This window comes from Natrix helvetica, assembly GCF_964273705.1.
Source record: "Natrix helvetica genome assembly, chromosome: Z".
NCBI lineage: Eukaryota > Metazoa > Chordata > Lepidosauria > Squamata > Natricidae > Natrix > Natrix helvetica.
The window spans coordinates 135,280,714-135,300,986 of NC_138554.1; the positions used below are offsets into that span (position 1 = coordinate 135,280,714).

Genomic DNA, 20,273 nt, shown 5'->3' on the forward strand with positions numbered 1-20,273 from the left:
TAAGTGGACTCCGGGGGATGGTAGAATACAGGAAGGCCTGGAGGAACGTTGTCCATGGGGTCACGATGGGTTGGACATGACTTCGCAACTAACAACAACAATTGTCTTGAGGTCATGTGATCACCATTTGCAACATTCCCGGGTGGCTTTCAACCAACAAAGTCAATGTGGGAAGCTGGATTAATTTAAAGACTGCATCATTCATTTAAAAACCATGGCAAAATGGTCACAAAATCAGGTGTGACTCACTTAACAGCTGCCTTGCTTAGCAACAGAAATTTTGGCCCCAACAGTTGTCATTAAATCGAAGACTATCAATACAAGATAAAATCTGCTTCGTTGGATAACGAAGAGAATTGAAATAATATTACAATACTGAGTTAAAAAAATAAAAAACTAGTGACTGCTAAAAAATACTTCTGGAGAATTAGTTTTGGCTACACATGTTTGATTGTTGATATCTTTATTGTTTCACAGCAGTGGTAGTAACATGGCTACAATACTTGATATACATGCCATGATGATTTAAGATACGTTTGCCATATCAGATTGTATATTAGTGCATTTCCAGTAGAAGTATCCCATCAGTAAAATCATGCAATCTATATTGGTCATAAAAAGAGAACACTAAAATTAAAATGTGCCTGGGGAAGTTAATTATCATTGATTGATATTTGCTATTCTGTAAAGAGCTGTTACATTTTATTACCCATATAACATAAAATGAAAATGATCAGAGCAGCAATAATAATAACAGCGGCATTTTACGTATCATTTTAAATCAACAATTAGGTTGCAGCGTTGCATAACCTGTAAATTAGCGTCTGTAAATGAATGGCAAGTAAGTCTACCATTGCTGACTCCATTCAAAATTATTTCATTACAGTTCAAAATATGATTTTTTAAGATTCATTATGAGATAAAAGTCTTCTAGGGCAGCAATCTGGCTGACCCTCGTGTTCTTCATAGAAATTTTTCTTTCGTAAGTGTCCTTTCCCCAAATCTATTTATTTATTTGCTAAATTTATTACCTTTCCATCTTACCACACAGTTACCACCAATAAATGCAAAAGAAAGATCTGAGAATTGAGAAGTTTTCTTCTTGATATAGAGAAATCTGGACTTGATTTAGAGAAATCTGTATTTTTTTTTCATTGAAGACAAAAAGTATGGGAAATATCATTCAAACAGTATCCAAAGGTGGTTATGAGAGTTGTAGCTTGTGCATCAAAACGGTTCCTTGGTTAAGAGTTCCAGAGAATCACAACTATGAATTATTTGGAAGCTGATCAGAAATCGAAACATTTGAAAAAGTTCTATGATTGCCAGCTTGATCCATGTTGAACAAAAGAAGCTGAATTTTAGTTCAATGGTAGCCAGGAAATTATAATCTCAGCTTGACCACCAGATTCCCAATAGATCAATTAGAAACACAGTTTGTAATATCTTGCTGTCAAACTGCCAGAAACCTAACATGGTCAAAAATATTAAATGTTTCAATGTTAGATAAACAACTCTTAGATAACTAAGATGAGTTCTTCTCAGTATGTGTTGCAATTTATCTTTAATACTATGCTCCAAAGTCCTTGATTAAACATTGGATTTCTTGACTTTATCGGGAGACAGCTGACCATCTCTAAGCTTCTCAATCTTAAAAGATTCTGACGTTTTCTGGTCACAAAACCCCTTGTGGTCTTCATCATCATATCCATCCTGGTCTCCTGCAACACTGTGGTAGGAGGGAGGGATAGACTCCAAAGACGGAGTTTGAGACTTTTCCAGATTTTGGATATAAGTTTCATTCATCAAAAGGGCAACGAGACCTTCCTTTTCTGGAGCATCTTCTTCCAGGATGTCTCCATCACAGTTTTGGTGACGGTGTAAGAATGAGGCCTGCTTCATGGAACGTTGAAGCAAATGACTTCGGAAGGCTTTCTGGATGACCATAGCCGAAGTGTCCTCATACTTACGACGGAGGGTGGTGGTGATTGGTTCGTGTGAAGCCCTGGATGGGTTAGCAGCCATGAACCTCTCCTCCATCTGCTGCTTGAGTAGGTCCATCTCTCCAGAGTCTCCCAGAACCCTCTTGGTGAAAGCAAAGAGAATGTCCAAGCAATGGATTCTGTCTTCACTGACCATGGGAAGATCCATTGCGATCAACTCAAGTTTGTTTGGCTTAGGGATGCGCAAGGGATCCACCAAAGCGTGTGCAAAGTCAGACAGCTCAGAATATGAAATAAATTGGGTTGCCTTGGGGTCAAACTTCTCCCATACCTCATAAAATATTTCAAAGTCATCGTCCCCTAAAGGCTCGGCGCTTTCTTCCGTGGCCACGTTGAAGTTCTCCAGAATGACAGCGATGTACATGTTCACAACAATGAGAAAAGATATGATGATGTAAGTCACGAAGAAGATGATCCCCACGGCGGGGTTTCCACAATCCCCTTTAGAAGACGTTGAAGGAACGTTGAGCTTTGGGTTGCAAAAGGGAGGCCCGGTGTTCAGAATGGGGCTGAGGAGCCCATCCCAGCCAGCAGAAGTCGTGATCTGGAAGAGGCAGAGCATGCTGTTCCCAAAGGTCTCAAAGTTGAACATGTCATCAATCCCAGCTTCCCTGACAACATAGGCAAAGTTGGCCATGCCAAAGATGGCATAAATGAACATCACCAGGAAAAGCAGGAGGCCAATGTTGAACAGAGCAGGGAGAGACATCATCAAGGCAAAAAGGAGGGTCCGGATTCCTCGGGCGGATCGAATCAGCCGAAGGATTCGTCCAATCCGTACTAAACGGATCATCCGGAAAAGCGTAGGTGAGAAAGAGACTACAATCCCAGAAATAACGTTACCTGAAAGGAAGGCAAAAAGGGATCAGATTCTTCCTCAGTGAGTGCTGACATAGCAATAGCAACAGCACTTAAACTTTATATACCGCTTCACAGTGCTTTTACAGCCCTCTCTAAGCGGTTTACAGAGTCAGCCTCTTGCCCCCAACAATCTGGGTCCTCATTTGACCCAGCTCGGAAGGGCGGAAGGCTGAGTCAACCATGAGCCTGGTGAGATTCGAACTGCCAAATTGCAGTAGCCTGCAGTACTGCACTCTAACCACTGCGCCACCACGGCTCATAGGCTAACATGGAAGGAAGGAAGGAAGGAAGGAAGGAAGGAAGGAAGGAAGGAAGGAAGGAAGGAAGGAAGGAGAGAGAGGGGGGAGAGAGAGGAGAGAGAGAGAGAGAGAGAGAGAGAGAGAGAGAGAGAGAGAGAGAGAACGAACAAGCTCTCCATGGCGTTTCCATGGAAATGTTGGTAGAGCATCATAACACCTGGATACTTTATAAGTGCAACTTTTAAAACCAAAGCAATTTTTCTAATGCAATGTCTAATGAATCTGTACTGTTAAACCTGTGCACTTTTAAAGTCCCTTGGTAAGATAATCATCCCTAGACATCTCAAAGAACACAACCCCTGTCACGTTACTCAACGCACGTGGTCTGAATGATATGTTTCCCCAGTGAAGGAGGATCATGGCTGCTCTTTTCCTCCCAGTGCCTTTGGCCAAAATTTCTTGGCACCAATGGAACCCTGATCTGCTTAAAGCAATATCTCCTTCAATCTTTCAGTTCTCCCAAGCCTTAGGCTAGACTAGCTAAAGCTCCTGTCTTTACAGACTGCATTCACTGGTTGACCATTTTGTTCTCTATGTTTTAGAAGTCCTCTATTTAGCTTCTCTTTTTCGCTTTTTCTTATTCATAATGTATTTTATTATCTTTATATATCTGTGAGTCACTTATAGTCGTTCTATGGTCCACCATATAAAACATATAAATTAAATCAAACTTGGTTCTAGTCACTTCATGCACAAATCCATGTAGTTTCTTTGAAACAATAGAAATAGTTTACTACTGCTTTCCTCCAGAATATCTCTCTCTCTCTCTCTCTCTCTCTCTCTCTCTCTCTCTCTCTCTCTCTCTCTCTCTCTCCTCCTCCTCCTCCTCCTCCTCCTCCTCTCTCCTTCCAGTGTAACCTACGATATTGAGAGGTTGTGCAAATACCAACAGAACCAAACCGGCAGCTAATCCCCATAGAAGGTCATTCAGATTCTACATCTGCTTCCTTTGAGCAAGTTTTGGGGACATCTTTGGAGAGATCTTTGTTGGGTTTGGACCATAGCACCAAGGGCGATAGGTCTCCTGTCCCTTTGGAGAGAAGAGGACATCAAAATGCCTCTGTAGGCATATGGTGGTGTCCAGCTGGGCACAACAAAGAGCTGCAAGGGAGATGTTTCTTTAACCCTTGACACCATTTATTTCAGTAGGCAGGGGGCTTCAAATGTTTTTGGTGCTTAATTCTAGCTAGCATGCCAAGAAAAATACAACAACCCAGGAAGTTCAACCTACCTACAATTGACATGATCACAACCACCAGATCAAAAATATTCCATCCATTGATAAAATAGTAATGTCTCAGGGCCACCAGCTTCATGGCACACTCAATGGTGAACAGGGTGATAAAGAGGATGTTGATCTTGTTCAAGACTTGCACCTTCTCCTGAGACTGCTCATCTGCCTCCACCATCATTGTAACCATATTAAGGCAGATGAGGCTCATGATGGCAATGTCAAACACTTGGTGAGTCACAATATCAAAAAGGAATCCTTGGTACTTGTTCTAGAGGGAAGGAGGAGAGAAAACATGCTTGTTCAGGATTTACTGTAAGATGAGTTATCAACAGAAGAGACTTGTAGCTCAGGATTGAACTATGAACCCTGGGGAGCTCTCTGAATTTGGTCATTTTGCAGTTGTTTCATGACCCAACTAGGTAATATCATCAGTGGTAGAAGGGAGGGGGGTTTGCTGAGAGGAGGTGGTGGCGATGGTAGTGGTGGTGGTGGAGGAGGAGAGGAGGAGGGGAGGAGGAAGGGAGAAGAGGAGGAGGACGACAACAACAACAACGACTGTGGGGGTCTTTTGTGCTCCTCAGCTTGGCTGTTTGCTTGCAGATATTTGATGATGTTACCTAGTTAGGTAATGCAATGTCTTTAAACAAACAACCAAGCTCAGATAGCACCAAGGACCGTTTTCACTGCCTTTGTAACTTCAAACAGTCTCTAAATGAACTGTTGTAAGTTGAGAACTACCTGTATTACAGGAGAAGTTGTGATGCAAAAGAGAAAAAGAAAAACCTACTGTACTTTTAGGGCAGAAGATCATTCCTCTAATCCTGGAAAAAAGGTCTCCTGAATTGCTTGTGGATGAAAAATTTGATTTTCCTGTCTGTAATGAAATTTATGCCACTTCTAATGGATAATCTTAACCCTAAAATTCATTGGTTACCTTCCCATCTGGATTACTGCAATGCGCTCTACATGGGGCTGCCCTTAAAGGCTACCCAGAGGCTTTCATTTTCATAGCAGCGGCACATAGGTTTGCCCATATAACTATGTTGCGTGAGTTGCACTGATCTGAGGTTTCAAGGATTAGGATTCTATGATTTAAAAATTGGCTTCAAACTTTGTAAAATGTAAAGCAAAAGTCTGAGCTTGTATTATCTTTGTGATCTACTGCATCTCCCCCCCCCCAAAGGTCAGGAATCATTTTCTCTCTCTCTCTCTTTGCCGCTTCATCTTTCCTCTTCTTGTTTTCCCTAATTTTTATTTCTTCTATATTTTTTATCTTATAATGAAACTTAATAAAAAACCTATTTAAAAATGGATATACATCAGTCCATTAAACATGACTAATAATAGAATAACAGAGTTGGAAGGGACTTTGGAGGTCTTCTAGTCCAACCCCCTGCTCAAGCAGGAGACCCTCTAGCACAGGGGTGTCCAAACTTGGCAACTTTAAGACTTGTGGACTTCAACTCCCAGAATTCCCCAGACACCCCTGCTCTAGCATTTCAGATAAAGTAGATTGATTTGAAGTTGGTAGCCCTATTCATTTTTGCAAGGTTATTCTACGGTAAACCTTCGGAGAGTATGCTTACCATTGGCCTTGGTACAGGCTTTTGAGGTTTCTTTGATCCCAGTTTTTTCATAGCATTATAGTACTTTTTTTGTTCTTCTGTCATAAAGATGTCTTGTCCGCCGAAGTACAAGGGGAAAGCACAACAAATACTACTGACAGTGCATTTTGCATTGTTTCAAAGCCAACATTCTATTTTTGAAACATCACTCGTGTTTCTTTTTTTTCTTTTTTGTCTGAAGTCATGCTGAATTATTACAAACAAATCAAAAACTCTTTGCTGATCCTATTGAAATCCTTAAGTTGTCCTAAAGCTAAGATGTTCTCTGCTCCAGATTCGCTATTTTGAGAACTAAGAATTAAAAACATGGAAATGTTTTCATCCCAATGGTATTTTGCCTCCTAATATACAGTACATGCTCCAATTTTACTGCCCTATAATAGAACTGAAATTTTCCCATTCCATCCCACCTGCCCACAAAAAAAAAGAGAGAGAGAACATAAAACTGAGAAGGTTTTCTCCTCTGGCATTCATGGAAAACTGAGCATTTTTCAAAATTTACTCCAAAACTGTAGAGGAAGAATCTGCAAGTACTCTATGTAAAAAAAAAACTAAGTCCCTTTCTGCTAACAGGAGAAAAAATGAATATAAATTGACTTCTTGATAAGAAGGGTCAATCATTGGTAGCACCCTAATAACTCTTGAGATTCTCTTTTCCATTCAGGGGCACAAAGCAAGACAAGAAACGTGGATACTTATCTTTTTCTTTTGTTGATTAAAATTGTCAATAATGACCCCCACAAAAAGATTCAGAGTGAAAAAAGAGCCAAAGATGATGAAAATCACAAAGTAGATGTACATATATTTGTTGTATTCCCATTTTGGTTGTTGCTCAACCTGCAAAAATGAAGAACAGAGATGTGATTTTTAGACTGGGAGGGAGGGGAAAAAAAACCCCTTTATAGCTAGTCAAGAGCTGTGTTTGCTTGAGAAAATCTCATCATAGTGCGATCCAATATATGAATCAACACAGATATTAATATTTTTCCACAGGTCGCAATTACATAAAGATAAGTGCTGTCTCTCATTACCTCATACCAATTACTGTGAGACATGTAGAAACGGGAAGCAAACACTTCAACAGTTCCTATTATCTAATCTCTACAGATAGTCATCGGTTTACGACTGGTTGCTTAACACTATTCAGAGTTATGAGGGACCCCCCAAAAGATACCTATCATCCAGATTCAAAGTTCCAACATCTGTGGGCCCCATTCCTGCTGTCGTATATTTGCATTTTGGGCAGTTGGCAACTGGCAACTGGTCCACGGGACTTTTTAAGTCATCTAGTCCAACCTCACCCCCACCCCCCAAGCAGGAGACCCTACACCACTTCTGACAAATGGCAGTGCACTCTCTTCTTGAAAGCCTTCAGTGATGAAGCTCCCACAACTTCTGAAGGCAACTTCTATTCCATGGGTTGATTGTTCTCACTGTTAGAAAATTTCTCCTTATTTCTAGGTTGAATCTCTCTTTGATCAGTTTCCATCCATTGTTCCTTGTCTGTCCTTCGGGTGCTTTGGAAAATAGGTTGATCCTCTCCTCTCTGTGGCAGCCCCTCAAATATTATGCAGTCATATGACCACAATTTACAGTGTGTTTTTTTTTTAAACTGGTGCTTACTTCCAATTTCTGGCAAAAGATCTTCCCATTGAGAAGAACAGCTTCATTTAATGACCACAAATTTGCTTTAAAATGTCATCAATTTGTGTCAGTCACATGATGATCTATTTAATAACTGGCCCAACTTATGATTGCAATTCCAAATTCAATTTTACGGCCATAAACAGAGGACTATCTGTGCCCCCTTGCCATTGCTCCAGGAGAACAGACACAATGAATCTGGTTAGATCTCTTGTTTCTGCCAAATAGAAGTATAAGTTATATTAAATCCAAGATGCTTCATTTCAAAAATAGACGTGTGCCTTTTATTTTCCATTAGGATAGACAACAACAACGGCTTCGTTCAATAGCATCTTTTTCAACTCACAAATTTTATTCAAAATTCAAGCTCCCGAAATTATGGGGAGACAGTAATTCAGTCTCAGTTTGAAGAGGAAGAATCTGCAAGTGGGTAATTACTGTGTAATTATTCAATTACTGCAAGGAAGGCTAGCAATGTCAAACTAATTTTAAAAAATTAGCAAGCCCTACATAATAACTTGAGTTTCTACTTTGGCTTATCTGAAGCCTTCAGCTTTTCCATTAAGCTTCTCTCAATTGGCTCTTTTATTACAACAACCTGAACATTGTACATACATCTGTATAATATGAGCTAGTCTGGGAAGTTGGAAGAGTTGGGGAAACAACTCAAAATAAAGCAATAGCAAATCATTTCCATACTTCACCAAATAAAAGACACAGATATGTCCAGGTGCCCACAAATGGGGATCAACTCATAGGTGACATGACTTCACTGAGTCCTACTTCTGCCTTAGGCGTGAAAATGCCTGCAGGACTTTGCACCAGTCATCAGGAGACTGTGAGTTCTAGTTCCAACTTAGATGTGAAATCCAGCTGTGTGACTTTGGACCAATCATCAGGAGAGGGAGAGTTCTAGTTCTGCCTTAGGCATGAAAAACAACTGGGTGACTTTGGGCAGCTGAGTGATTTTGGGCCAGTTCCTCTCTCTGAGCCCAACCAACTTTATAGGATTGTTGTGGTGCAGAAAAAAAAGGAGGAGGAGCGTATTTTGGACACGTTTGCGTCCTATTAGTTGTAAAAATAATAAATACAATACAATACATTAGCAGAGTTGGAAGAGACCTAGGAGGTCTTCTAGTCCAACCCCCTGCCTAGGCAGGAAACCCTATACCATTCCAGACAAATGGCTATCCAACATCTTCTTAAAGACTTCCAGTGTTGGGGCATTCACAACTTCTGGAGGCAACTTCTGTTCCACTGATGAATTGTTCTAACTGTCAGGAAGTTTCTCCTCAGTTCTAAGTTGCTTCTCTCCTTGATTAGTTTCCACCCATTGCTTCTTGTTCTACCCTCAGGTGCCTTGGAGAATAGTTGGACTCCCTCTTCTCACCCCTGAGATATTGGAACAATGCTATCATGTCTCCCCTAGTCCTTCTTTCTCTTAAGCTAAAAATACCCAGTTCCTGCAACCGTACTTCATATGTTTTAGTCTCCAGTCCCCTAATCATCTTTGTTGCTCTTCTCTGCACTCTTTCTAGAGTCTCCACATCTTTTTTACGTTGTGGCGACCAGAACTGAATGCAGTATTCCAAGTGTGGCCTTACCAAGGCCTTATAAAGTGGTATTAACCCTTCACGTGATCTTGATTCTATCCCTCTATTTATGCAGCCTAGAACTGTGTTGGCTTTTTTGGCAGCTGCTGCACACGGCTGGCTCATATTTAAATGGTTGTCCAAGATCCCTTTCACAGTTACTACTGTTGAGCAAGGTACCACCTATACTCTACCTGTGCATTTCGTTTTTGTTGCCTAAATGTAGAACCTTACTCTTTTCACCATTGAATTTCATATTGTTAGAGTGTCCAATGTTCAGGTTTGTCAAGATCCTTCTGTATCTTAAGCCAATCTTCTGGAGTGTTGGCTATTCCTGCCAGCTTGGTGTCATCTGGAAATTTGATGAGTTCCCCTTTATTCCCTCATCCAAATCATTGATGAAGATGTTGAAGAGTACTGGGCCTAAAACAGAGCCTCCACTGCATACTTCCCTCCATGTAGATGCAGTTCCATTGAGGATTACACGTTGAGTGCGGTTGGTCAGCCAGTTATGAATCCATCTGGTGGTGATGCTGTCCAACCCACATTCTTCTACTTTATCTAGTAGTAGGTTATGGTCTACCTTATCAAAAGCCTTACTGAAGTCCAAGTAAACTATATCGATGACATCCCTCTTGTCCACTAATTTTAAATAAAATATAAAGATGGGATAGAAATAAACAAATAAAAGAGCAATTTGGCTTTAGGAACACTTTGTTTATCTTGGATTCCCACCAGTGGTAGGATTCAAAAAAAAATTCTGTGAGCATGGCTTGGTTGGGGCAGGGGAAGGATACTGTAAAATCTCCATTCTCACTCCAGGGAAAGGATACCGCAAAATCCCCATTCCCTCCAGATCAGCTTGGACTCGGGAGGCAGAGAATAGATGGGGCGGGACCAATCAGAGGTGGTATTTACTGGTTCTCTGAACTACTCAAAATTTCTGCCACCAGTTCTCCAGAACTGGTCAGAACCTGCTGAACACCACCTCTGCTTCCCACATCACTCTCCATTTGGTTAATAAGACTGGATTGGAGAAGGAGATGTACTGGGATCCAGTTCCCCATTTTGGAAAAACAAACAAACAGCAGAATCTCTCCCTTCCTCCAGTTATCTTTCTAATTGCATTTCTGATTCTGGAGTGTCTATACTTGTGTTCCTTACAAATTCTGTGCCTCAGGCACCGAATTCAACAACAGGAAGAATTTAGCTGCCCAAACACAATATAATACAATCCCATTTTATACCAGTATATGACTGAATCTCAAATAGGTTTTGGATAGGAGGGATAGCTTGTTTTGCATATGTCCTGGAAGGCTTGCATTTTGCCTCCTATGACATTCCCGGATCCTCATATATATATATTCATCCCTCCCCCCCAAAACCCAAGAAATAAGCTGCATAGGCCAGAAACTTTAGAGCAAAAGTCAAAATTGTGAAGGCAGGCACGATGGGAGTGGGGTTCCTGCAGCTGAGTAAGGCATTGAGCTTGGCAGATGGAAAGTGGGACTTGAGCTCTGCACGACAGGGTGAGCCCCTGTTACTCGCCCCAGCTCCTGCGCACTCAGCCGTTGGCATGCAAATGCAAATATATACCAGTAAGGTACCACTTTGGTGTGAAGGCAACAATGTTCTATGCGCTTGGTGCAGTCACGATGGCCACGTGACCACAGAAGCAATTTCGGACAGCGCTGGCTCCCTCAGCTAGTGAATGGGGATGAGCACTGCCCCCTAGAGTCAGAACACAAGAAGACAGAGGGAACCTGCACCTTTATACAGGAGCTGAGGAAGTCCAACCTTTCACAACTGCACTGCCGGTAACGGTAATGGGATGTGGAAATGACCTTGATAGACCAAGCGAAGAGAAACTATTTAGAAAATGATCAGTTAAGGAACAGCATAGCCCACAGCTGCCTAATGGATGCAGCAAGAAGCTGCCGAGGGGCCCTCTCTGAGTTATTGAACTGTTAATGTGGCTTTAGTATACACCAGAATGATCTTACATAACCATGTTTCCTGCTTGGCACTTGTCGGTTGTCTAAATGGCAATATTTGTATTGGGGTGAAGTTGAGGGAAAACAGACTAACTGGATTCCCATAAGAATATACCACAAACTCCCACCCCCTATTTTAGTGTTCATATTAGTCACATGTTTTGGTAGTGTGAGAAGAGTTTCTTCAAGGGCAAATTGTAAATTTAGAACGGTTTGCCTAAACTACGTACATATTTTCTTTCTTACCAAGTTATGCACATATAGTGTAAAGATAGCTTTAGAAAGCATCAGGATGTCACTATCCTCCACAGAGCCAAGGGACAGCCTCATATTTCATCTGACATTAATTGTGACGCGAACAGGTTTTATTTATTTATGTAACTTACTTTTTAAATATCTCCATCTTTATTATTTTTATAAATAAGCTACAAAGATATTCCTTTCTCCTCCTATTTGGGTAAAGAAGAATGACTGGTCCAAAGTCATCTAGCGGCTTCCATGCCAACGGTGGGATTAGAACTCACCACCTCCTGCTGATTGGCCCAAATAGCCAGGTTCCATGCCGGGGGAAGGACTGAAACTCACAGACTCCTGGTGATTGGACCAAAGTCCCCCAGCCAACTGTCATGCCTGGGCGGGACTAGCCTGTTGCTTTAACCACTAGGCCAAACTAGTTCTTGAAATATGCCTTTATATTGCATTCCAACTGGACAGAGAAGGGAACCGTTGGTTAGAATTAACACAAGAAGTAGAAAATAAATTTGTCTAGAACTTACTCCTGTTGAATCAACTGCTGCATACATTATGTCCGTCCAACCTTTGAAAGTTGCCTAAAAGAAATTTTTTTAAAAATGATGAAATAATTGCTGCAATATAAATAAGCTGTTGGACAATAGGCAAATGGTAAGGAACTGAAGGCTTTCAATTAGTTCCCATTCAGAATACTTTGGAGATAATCACGCATGTGGCTTCTTCTTTCTTAACCAATACATTTTTATTTTATATTTCAAAACATTAAAATGCAAGCTCCAAAAGAGAAAAAAATATAAAAACAACGCGGGACTAGAAAACAGACACACACACACACACACACACACACACATAAAAAGAAAATAAATGCACAAACAACCATATACATGAATATTTGCATACATGTACATACATATTTTAACACTTTGATTTAAAAAAAATAAAAATGTATTGGTTAAAAATAGACACCTGTGGCTTCTGAATTAGAAAAATATAAGAATTTCCAGAAGTTATGTTTGTCTTCTAGAGCAGGGGTCTCCAACCGTGGCAACTTTAAGCCTGGCGGACTTCAACTCCCAGAATTCCCCAGCCAGCAAAGACCCCAGTTCTAGAGATTTCTATCCATAGACTTTTCTTAGGAAGCTTACCACTCTATTGTTGCCTTCTAGGATTATTTAATTTCTGGGGAAATCTACGTTTTTGAGATTCCTAAATAGAGTCTCAACTAAGTACTAACCCAGACTAAACCTACTTAGCTTCTGAGACCAGCCAAAAGTCCAGAAGATGCTGACCTTTTAGCTTAGATCTGGGATGTCCAAGCTTGGCCACTTTAAGACTTGTGGGCTTCAACTCCCAGAATTGATCCTGCGGATGCTGTGACAGTCCTAAGTGCAAGGACCAATTGTATATACTTTTATTGTAACATTAAACTTGAAGGCTCTTTTCCTGCAGAATCCAAGTTTGATGCATTTGCCACAAAGAATATTAGTGCATGAAGAAGAAGAAAAACCATGTCTGGGACTATTGGTTGACCAGCTCATCTACTTCTAAAACTTGCATGAAAAGCAGAGTACAAGTTAAATAAGCATGTAACTAAATTATGGCTGGGACAGGGGGATAAATCTGCAAGAGGTCAGATAGGACTGTGTAGATGGAAGAGAGAAAGATTGCACAAATTGCTTGAACCTACCACTTGAAGAAGAGCCAAATAGCCTAGGCCAACATTATCAAAATTCACTTTAACGGTGGTCCAATACAGTTGTCCTGTGCTGTTTTTAATCCTGCAATCTAACTTCTGACTAATAACACTTTCGTTGATAAGGCTATTTGTTTCAGTCAGGTTAATGCATTTTCCAAATTTTCCGGCAAACAGGCTGACTCCGACAATGCTAAAGATGAGCCAAAAAATCAGGCAGACAAGCAGCACGTTCATAATGGAAGGAATGGCTCCAAGCAATGCATTGACCACCACCTGCAGAAGGAAAGGAGGGAGGAAGGAATGAGAGAGGGAGGAGGGGAGAGGATGGTGGGAGGAGAGGGAGGGGGAAGGCGGGGAGAGGGAAGGAGGGAGCAAGGGAAGGGAGGAGGGGAAGGGAGGAGGGGAAGAGAGGGAGGAGGGGAGGAGGTAGGGAGGAGGGATTGAGGAGAGGGAGGAAAGGGAGGAGGGGAAGAGAGGGAGTGAGAAGAGGGAGGGAAGGGAGGAGAGGAAGAGAGGGGAGGGGAGAGGGAGGAGAGGAGGGAGGGGGAGAGAGGGAAGGGGGAGGAGAGAGGGAGGGGGAAGAGAGGGAGGGAGGGGAGCGGAGGAAGGGAGGAGAGAGATATGGAGGAAAGAAGGAAATAGAGAGAGAGAAGGAAGGGAAGGAAGAAAATTGGAACTTAAATTGATGCCTCTCTTAATTGCAGTATCTGTAAATCTAAATCCTCTAATACCAATATTTTTAAAAACTAAATGTTATTCAAATCCAGCTTTAAAAATCCTCTTCATCATTCTTTTAAAGACGTAGGTATCACCTTTGTCAGAAAATTGTGCAGCAGGTGTCCAAATGAAGTCAAAGACGCTGACACAAAGTTTTATATAAATAAATATATCTTTTACATCTATATATGCAGCGAACAAGAAAATCAGGCAACCAGGAGCATCAGAAAAAAAGGAGCCCCCCCCTCCGCACCCACAGCAGCCAATCACAGCGCAGATTACCTCACGTAGGAGCCAACCCTCTCCCATCAATCAACCACAACCATTTGTTCAGAATCATTGTGCGACCCCATTGCCCCAACTATTAAATTTAAATCTCTTAAGAACCTTCCAATTGAAATATCCCCAAACTGTTTTCACTTTCTCCACTGGTCACAAAGTCACTGTTTGAAGCAATGACAGATTCCCCTTCTCTAGAATAGAATAGAGTTAGAAGGTGCTTTGGAGGTCTTCTAGTCCAACACCCTGTCTAGGCAGGAGACCCTATACCATTTCAGACAAATGGCTATCCAACATCTTCTTACAGACTTCCAGTGTTGGGGCATTCACAACTTCTGGAGGCAACTTCTGTTCCATTGATTAATTGTTCTAACTGTCAGGAAGTTTCTCCTCAGTTCTAAGTTGCTTCTCTCCTTGATTAGTTTCCACCCATTGCTTCTTGTTCTGCCCTCAGGTGCCTTGGAGAATAGTTTGACTCCCTCTTCTTTGGGGCAACCCCTGAGATATCGGAACACTGCTATCATGTCTCCCCTAGTCCTTCTTTTCATCAGACTTGTTGTTATTATTGTTGTTAGTTGAGAAGTTGTGTCCGACCCATTGTGACCCTATGGACAATGCTGTCCATGGGGTTTTCATGGCAAAGATACCAGAGTGGGTTGCCATTTCCTTCTCCAGTGGATCAGGTTTTGTCAGAGCCCTCTGCTATTACTGTCCATCTTGGGTGGCCCTGCTACGCAAGCCCTTTCGCACCAACAAGACAGTAATCCATGAAGGGATTTCATTAAACTAGACATACCCAGTTCCTGCAACCGTTCTTCATATGTTTTAGTCTCCAGTCCCCTAATCATCTTTGTTGCTCTTCTCTGCACTCTTTCTAGAGTCTCCACATCTTTTTTACATCGTGGCGACCAGAACTGGATGCAGTATCCCAAGTGTGGCCTTCCCAAGGCCTTATAAAGTGGTATTAGCACTTCACGTGATCTTGATGCTATCTCAAAAGTATTCATGATCCAGTCCCAGAGTTCTGATGACCAGGTTCTTCTTCTCACAGTGACATGACTATATGTCAGGCACTCAGCAACCTGTCCACATTTGCATCATCCCATGGTCATGTCACTTTTTTAAAAAAAATCAAAAACTGGCATTTACTTCTGTTTTTCAGCAAAAACACCTCACAGCAAAGAATAGATTTTCCTAACCACTTTGGCATTTACATAATTACCACTGCCACCCCCAGAAAAGGTCATATAATCAGATCAGTCACATGGATGACTGTGTTTACCACCATCACAACTTACAACCGTAATGGGCAGGTTCCATTACCGGTCATAAGTCAAGGACTATCTGTACTGCAGTGTTTCTCAACCAAGGCAATTTTATGCTGTGTGAACTTCAGCTCCAAGAATCCTCTACCAGCATGTTAGGAAATCCACCCACTTCTTTAGCATTGTTCTAAGTTAATGTTGTAACTCTGTGAATGCCTGGTGGCAATCTCCATTCTGCACCCTAGTGACAAAAGTAAAGCTCTAAAAAGTTCACAACTGTAGAGATGGTTTGCTTCCCTTACTGGATGCTCCTAAGCTCTTAGAAATCACCCATCAGAATCAGATTTGATAGCCTTTGTCGTCTTCATCTATTTTATAAAAATAGCTCTGTGTGTGTGTGTGTGTGTGTGTGTGTGTGTGTGTGTGTACCAACATAACTCTGGAATGCCTTGAGCAATTTCAACCAAACTTGGTAAACAGATGACTTATTCTCTGGAGAAAAATACTGTGGGGGTAAGTCAGCCTTAACACTCCTCGGGTTGTGTGTTCTGTTTAGATAAAGGCTGTTGTGCCTTAAAATGGCTTCTACTGTACTGCCATAAAATGGCTTCTATTGTACAGCGCAGTGGAGTTGCCATAGTAACAGCTTCACAGTACTCCACCAGGGGGCTCCCTCTGGTAAGATGGAAAATCCAACATTAGAAATTATGTTTGGTCCGGACATTTCTCCCCTATAAATCCCGGGCAATGTCAGGTTATCGGCTAGTTTAAAATAAAAGTTAAATGAGATTAGGAGATCCATTGGGAAATCAGTTCTCAGTGTGTTGTGTTTGTGTGGTATAACAGTAGAAGGAGGGAGGGCTTCACCTCTCCTGTCTGGGAGTAGCTGAGTTGGCCGTTGGGAGAAACATAATATGCATAGTCCTCAAATTACAACCATATTGTTGCCAATTTTGGAAAACACTGGGCAGTCTGGACTAAACCATGAATGGGGAAGATTTCCCATAGAGGATTGCCTCAAATTGAAAGAGAGGTTCATACACACTTCAGAATACTTAGTTCAGCAGCATTGCTAATTTCAGTGCTTTCTGTAGTCAAATATTATAGCACCGTGATGGCGAAACTAGGGTGTGCGTGCCCAAAATGGGATGCGAAGCTATGCAGCATGCACGGCCTTGCCTATTTGTCTTTCATGTTTCTGGCACCCATGCGCATGCAACGATCAGCTATCCTTTGCATGCATGGCAGTGCCAAAAACCAGCTGATTGTTGGGTGCGCATGTGCGCTGGAAACCCAGAAGTTTGGCTTTTTCAGAGTGTGGTCCTGACAAGCAACGTTTCCACGTGACCTTTTCGATACTCGGTGACAAAAAGGTCCACCATCACTGTTATAGAGAGAGGATCATCTCTGAAGTAGCCTCATTGTCTGGACCACTTTAAAATAATTACTTTAAGGATTGCAGCCTTTAGTTTCCATGTGCGACATCATTTACTCTGGCAGAGTTCATGATCTTTGTTAGCACTTTTGATTCTCTACTCTGCTGAGGCTAAATTGCTTTAGCTCAGTTATTATATACATGAACATAATCTCGTTTCTATCAATCCAGGGTGACCTCTGAGGCCAAGGGCTCCCAATTAAGTATAAAATAGATTTAAGATATCATGATGTGCTTTAAAATTTCTCTGTGGTTTGTTTAAATTATTCACCGAACAAACACTGATGAAATAAGATATTACCTTTTATACAGATGGTATAATTTACTAGAAAGCTATTTAATGTAAGAGAAAAATATACAAGTTGTCCGCATTTATTCACTGCTTGTTCAGTAACTATTCAATGATGGTGCTGAATGATGCAATTTATGACCGGACCTGGAAGTTGCAGTTCTCACAGTGTCTCCTATGGTCACATGATTTCTGATTGAGGTGACCAGCACACAATTACAATGGTCACAGGTCACATGATCATCATTTCCAATTTTCACGGCCGGCTTCTAACGAGTAAAATCCTGTCAATGGGGAAGCCAGCAGGAAGTTGCAAGCTAGGGTCACATGACATCCTACTTAAAAACGATTCCAGCAAGGACTGCCATAATAAGTCAGCATGATGAGATGTCTTTTCAATTTACAGCCATTTTGCTTCAGAACAAAACTGCCAGTCAAGTTGTGGTCAGTAAGAGAGGATTACCTGTGGCTTATATTCCATTGCATTTTATCAACAGTAGGAAAAAATAACTTGTGGCAATGCAATATGATTTCGACATTTTTCTAAGTTCAGTTATGGATTTAGTATACATATTCAGCATCACCGCTTACCCCTATTTGTAAGTAAACTGTAAGTAAGCTATGGTTACGAGATTATGAGCAGGATTAGTGTCTAATTCAACAAAGTACATCTAGAATGGAAAGTTCACCTGTACTGCAACTAGCATTATCATCTTTGTTAATGCCATGGCAATTTGTTAGGGATGTTCCACAGAAACGACTGTATATTGGGATATATTGGAGGCGTATATCCTCTTAGCAATTCGGAATTGAACTATTAAGCACGTAAGTAATCAAAAACAGCTCCTTGGAATATATGTCAAAAGCAACAGCAAACTAGAAGAGATGCTCCAACACTGGAAGTTTTTAAGAAGAGGTTGGGTAGCCATTTGTCTGAAGTGGTGTTAGGTCTCCTGCCTAAGCAGTGGGTTGGACTAGAAGACCTCCAAGGTCCCTTCCAGCTCTGTTATTCTATTCTATTCCATTCTATTCTATTCTAAGATAAAGGAAAATCATTCTAAGGTTCTATTGCTGATCTCGGTGGAGATGAACTGATGCCGTTTTAATTCATAGTTTTAATCAGTTTCATGTTCACTGTCTGCTGACATGGTAAATATTCAAAATATTCAAAGCAATTGGAAGAAATTGGGTTGAATACAGAAGACTTCTTTCCTGCACACTCCATTGCTCCGTACTCCATTTCTTTTAGAAAGCCTGATGAGGTAGACCAGACTAAGAAACCAATATCATGTCCTTTTTTTTTTTTTTGTAACCTTACACATCTGAACACGCAAAGCTCTTTTCTGTGGAGATTCTCAGTCTAATCCAGGTCATGGTTGTCCCAAAGATGCTGTTTCAAAAGGCAGCTGGACTGCCTTCGTTCTTCCTTGAGGATGTTTCGCTTCTCATTCAGGAAGCTTCTTCAGTTCTTCAGAACTGAAGAAGGTTCTTGGATGAGAAGCGAAACATCAGAACGGAACAGAACTGTAGAGTTGGAAGGGACCTTAGATGTCTCCTAGCCCAACATCTTCAAGGAGAAACGAAGAATGTCCAGCTGCCTTTTGAAAAAGCACCTTTGGGACCAGCTAATCTTTTCCTCACCTTATCTCTGTGCAAATTAGGGAATTTCATGTTACTATCTTGCTGTTCCTTATTCCTTCTACCTATATTCCACAGCTCAGTCATATGCTATACATACAGTATATTTGCTGATGCTCTACTTAAACTTATTCTTGTGTGTGTATGTATAATATGTTTTATTAGTGGTGTATATCAGTGATGCATGATGCACACTTTCTACTGTGGGAAAATGGGAGGGGGGATTATATGGAGATTCGGGTTAATATCAGGGTTCCAAAAAACACCCCCAACGAAATAGAACTCTGAGGCTTGTATTTCCTCAAAGTTCCAATTTATTAGAGATGTCATGTCGGCTCACCAGGGAAAAACCCGAATCTGTAAGCTTCCAGTTTTCCCCACCCAGTTGAAAGTTCAAAATCCTGCCCCAATACCCACAAGTCCATCACATGGTCCAATCTTCCACTGCCATGAAGACAGATTCCTCCCATCCAGATTTGGCCAGGTGCAGAGACAAGGATGACCTTGGCTTTCTAAGAAGAATGTTATTATGGCTACATATCACCCAGCTCCATATAACCACCACCACCCCATTTTCCCACATAGAAAATGTGGCAGGCCTGAAGTCCAAAAAGAAAAGATGGCTTGCAGGCATGACATGCCATGCACTAAAAACAAAAAATCTGCCATCTACCCAAAAGTCATTAATGCAAAGGGTTCTAGGGCATAGCCAAAAAATTACAGAATAGCAGAGTTGGAAGTGCCCTTGGAGGTCTAATCGAACCCTCCTGCCCTTGGCAGGAGATCCTATAGTATTCCAGACATTCTTTGGGCTTTATGGGACGGAATAACAGAACAGAATAACAGAGTTGGAAGGGACCTTGGAGGTCTTCTAGTCCAACCCCCTGCTCAAGCAGAAGACCCTATAACTTTCACCATAATGGTGAAAGTGACACGCAGAGCCATCTCTCTGGTCACACAAGCTGTCGCCCGTTGCTCTTCCAGGTTCCAGCGCACTGGCCAGCTGGTTTCAGATGCGCAGAAGCACTGGAAACTGGAAGAGCATCCATCTGATGCACATGTGCATGCTGGAAAGATGATATTCTGGTTTCCGGCATGCTCATGCGCACCGGTCAGCTGGTCTTCGCGGATGCATGGGTGTCAGAAACCAGAAGACTAGTTTACCGGGGTGCATGCATGTGCCAAAAACCGGTAGATCATCTTACTGGAACATGCATGCACACCTGGTGGCTGCTCTTCTGGTTTTCGGCACGCAGGGGCGCATGTGTGCGCACATCCCCGTTTCAGCACTCAGTGCCAAAAAAAGTTCACCAATACTGACCTATAAGATTCCGGACAAAGTGTCTGCCCAATCTCTTTTTTAAAAGGATATGACCAAAACTCTGTCTATTCATTTTTGTTTAATGTGTGCTGCATTTATTAATAAGATTAATTATAAGATTAATCGCCC

At 41.6% G+C, this 20,273-nt stretch overlaps 1 protein-coding gene across 1 annotated transcript in view; it reads right to left on the minus strand.

Moving 5' to 3' along the window:
• Window positions 1-485: 485 nt before the first annotated feature.
• Window positions 486-20,273, minus strand: part of LOC309401155 (sodium channel protein type 5 subunit alpha-like) — a 97,929-nt gene continuing 78,141 nt past the window's right edge. Inside the window, exons 20-25 of the mRNA XM_081970180.1 lie at window positions 13,192-13,473; window positions 12,029-12,082; window positions 6,722-6,859; window positions 5,984-6,088; window positions 4,395-4,665; window positions 486-2,846 (exon numbers count right to left, since the gene is read on the minus strand). Of these exons, the coding sequence (XP_081826306.1) occupies window positions 1,591-2,846; window positions 4,395-4,665; window positions 5,984-6,088; window positions 6,722-6,859; window positions 12,029-12,082; window positions 13,192-13,473 (2,106 nt within the window). The 3' untranslated portion in view covers window positions 486-1,590. The remainder of the gene's footprint in view (window positions 2,847-4,394; window positions 4,666-5,983; window positions 6,089-6,721; window positions 6,860-12,028; window positions 12,083-13,191; window positions 13,474-20,273) is intronic.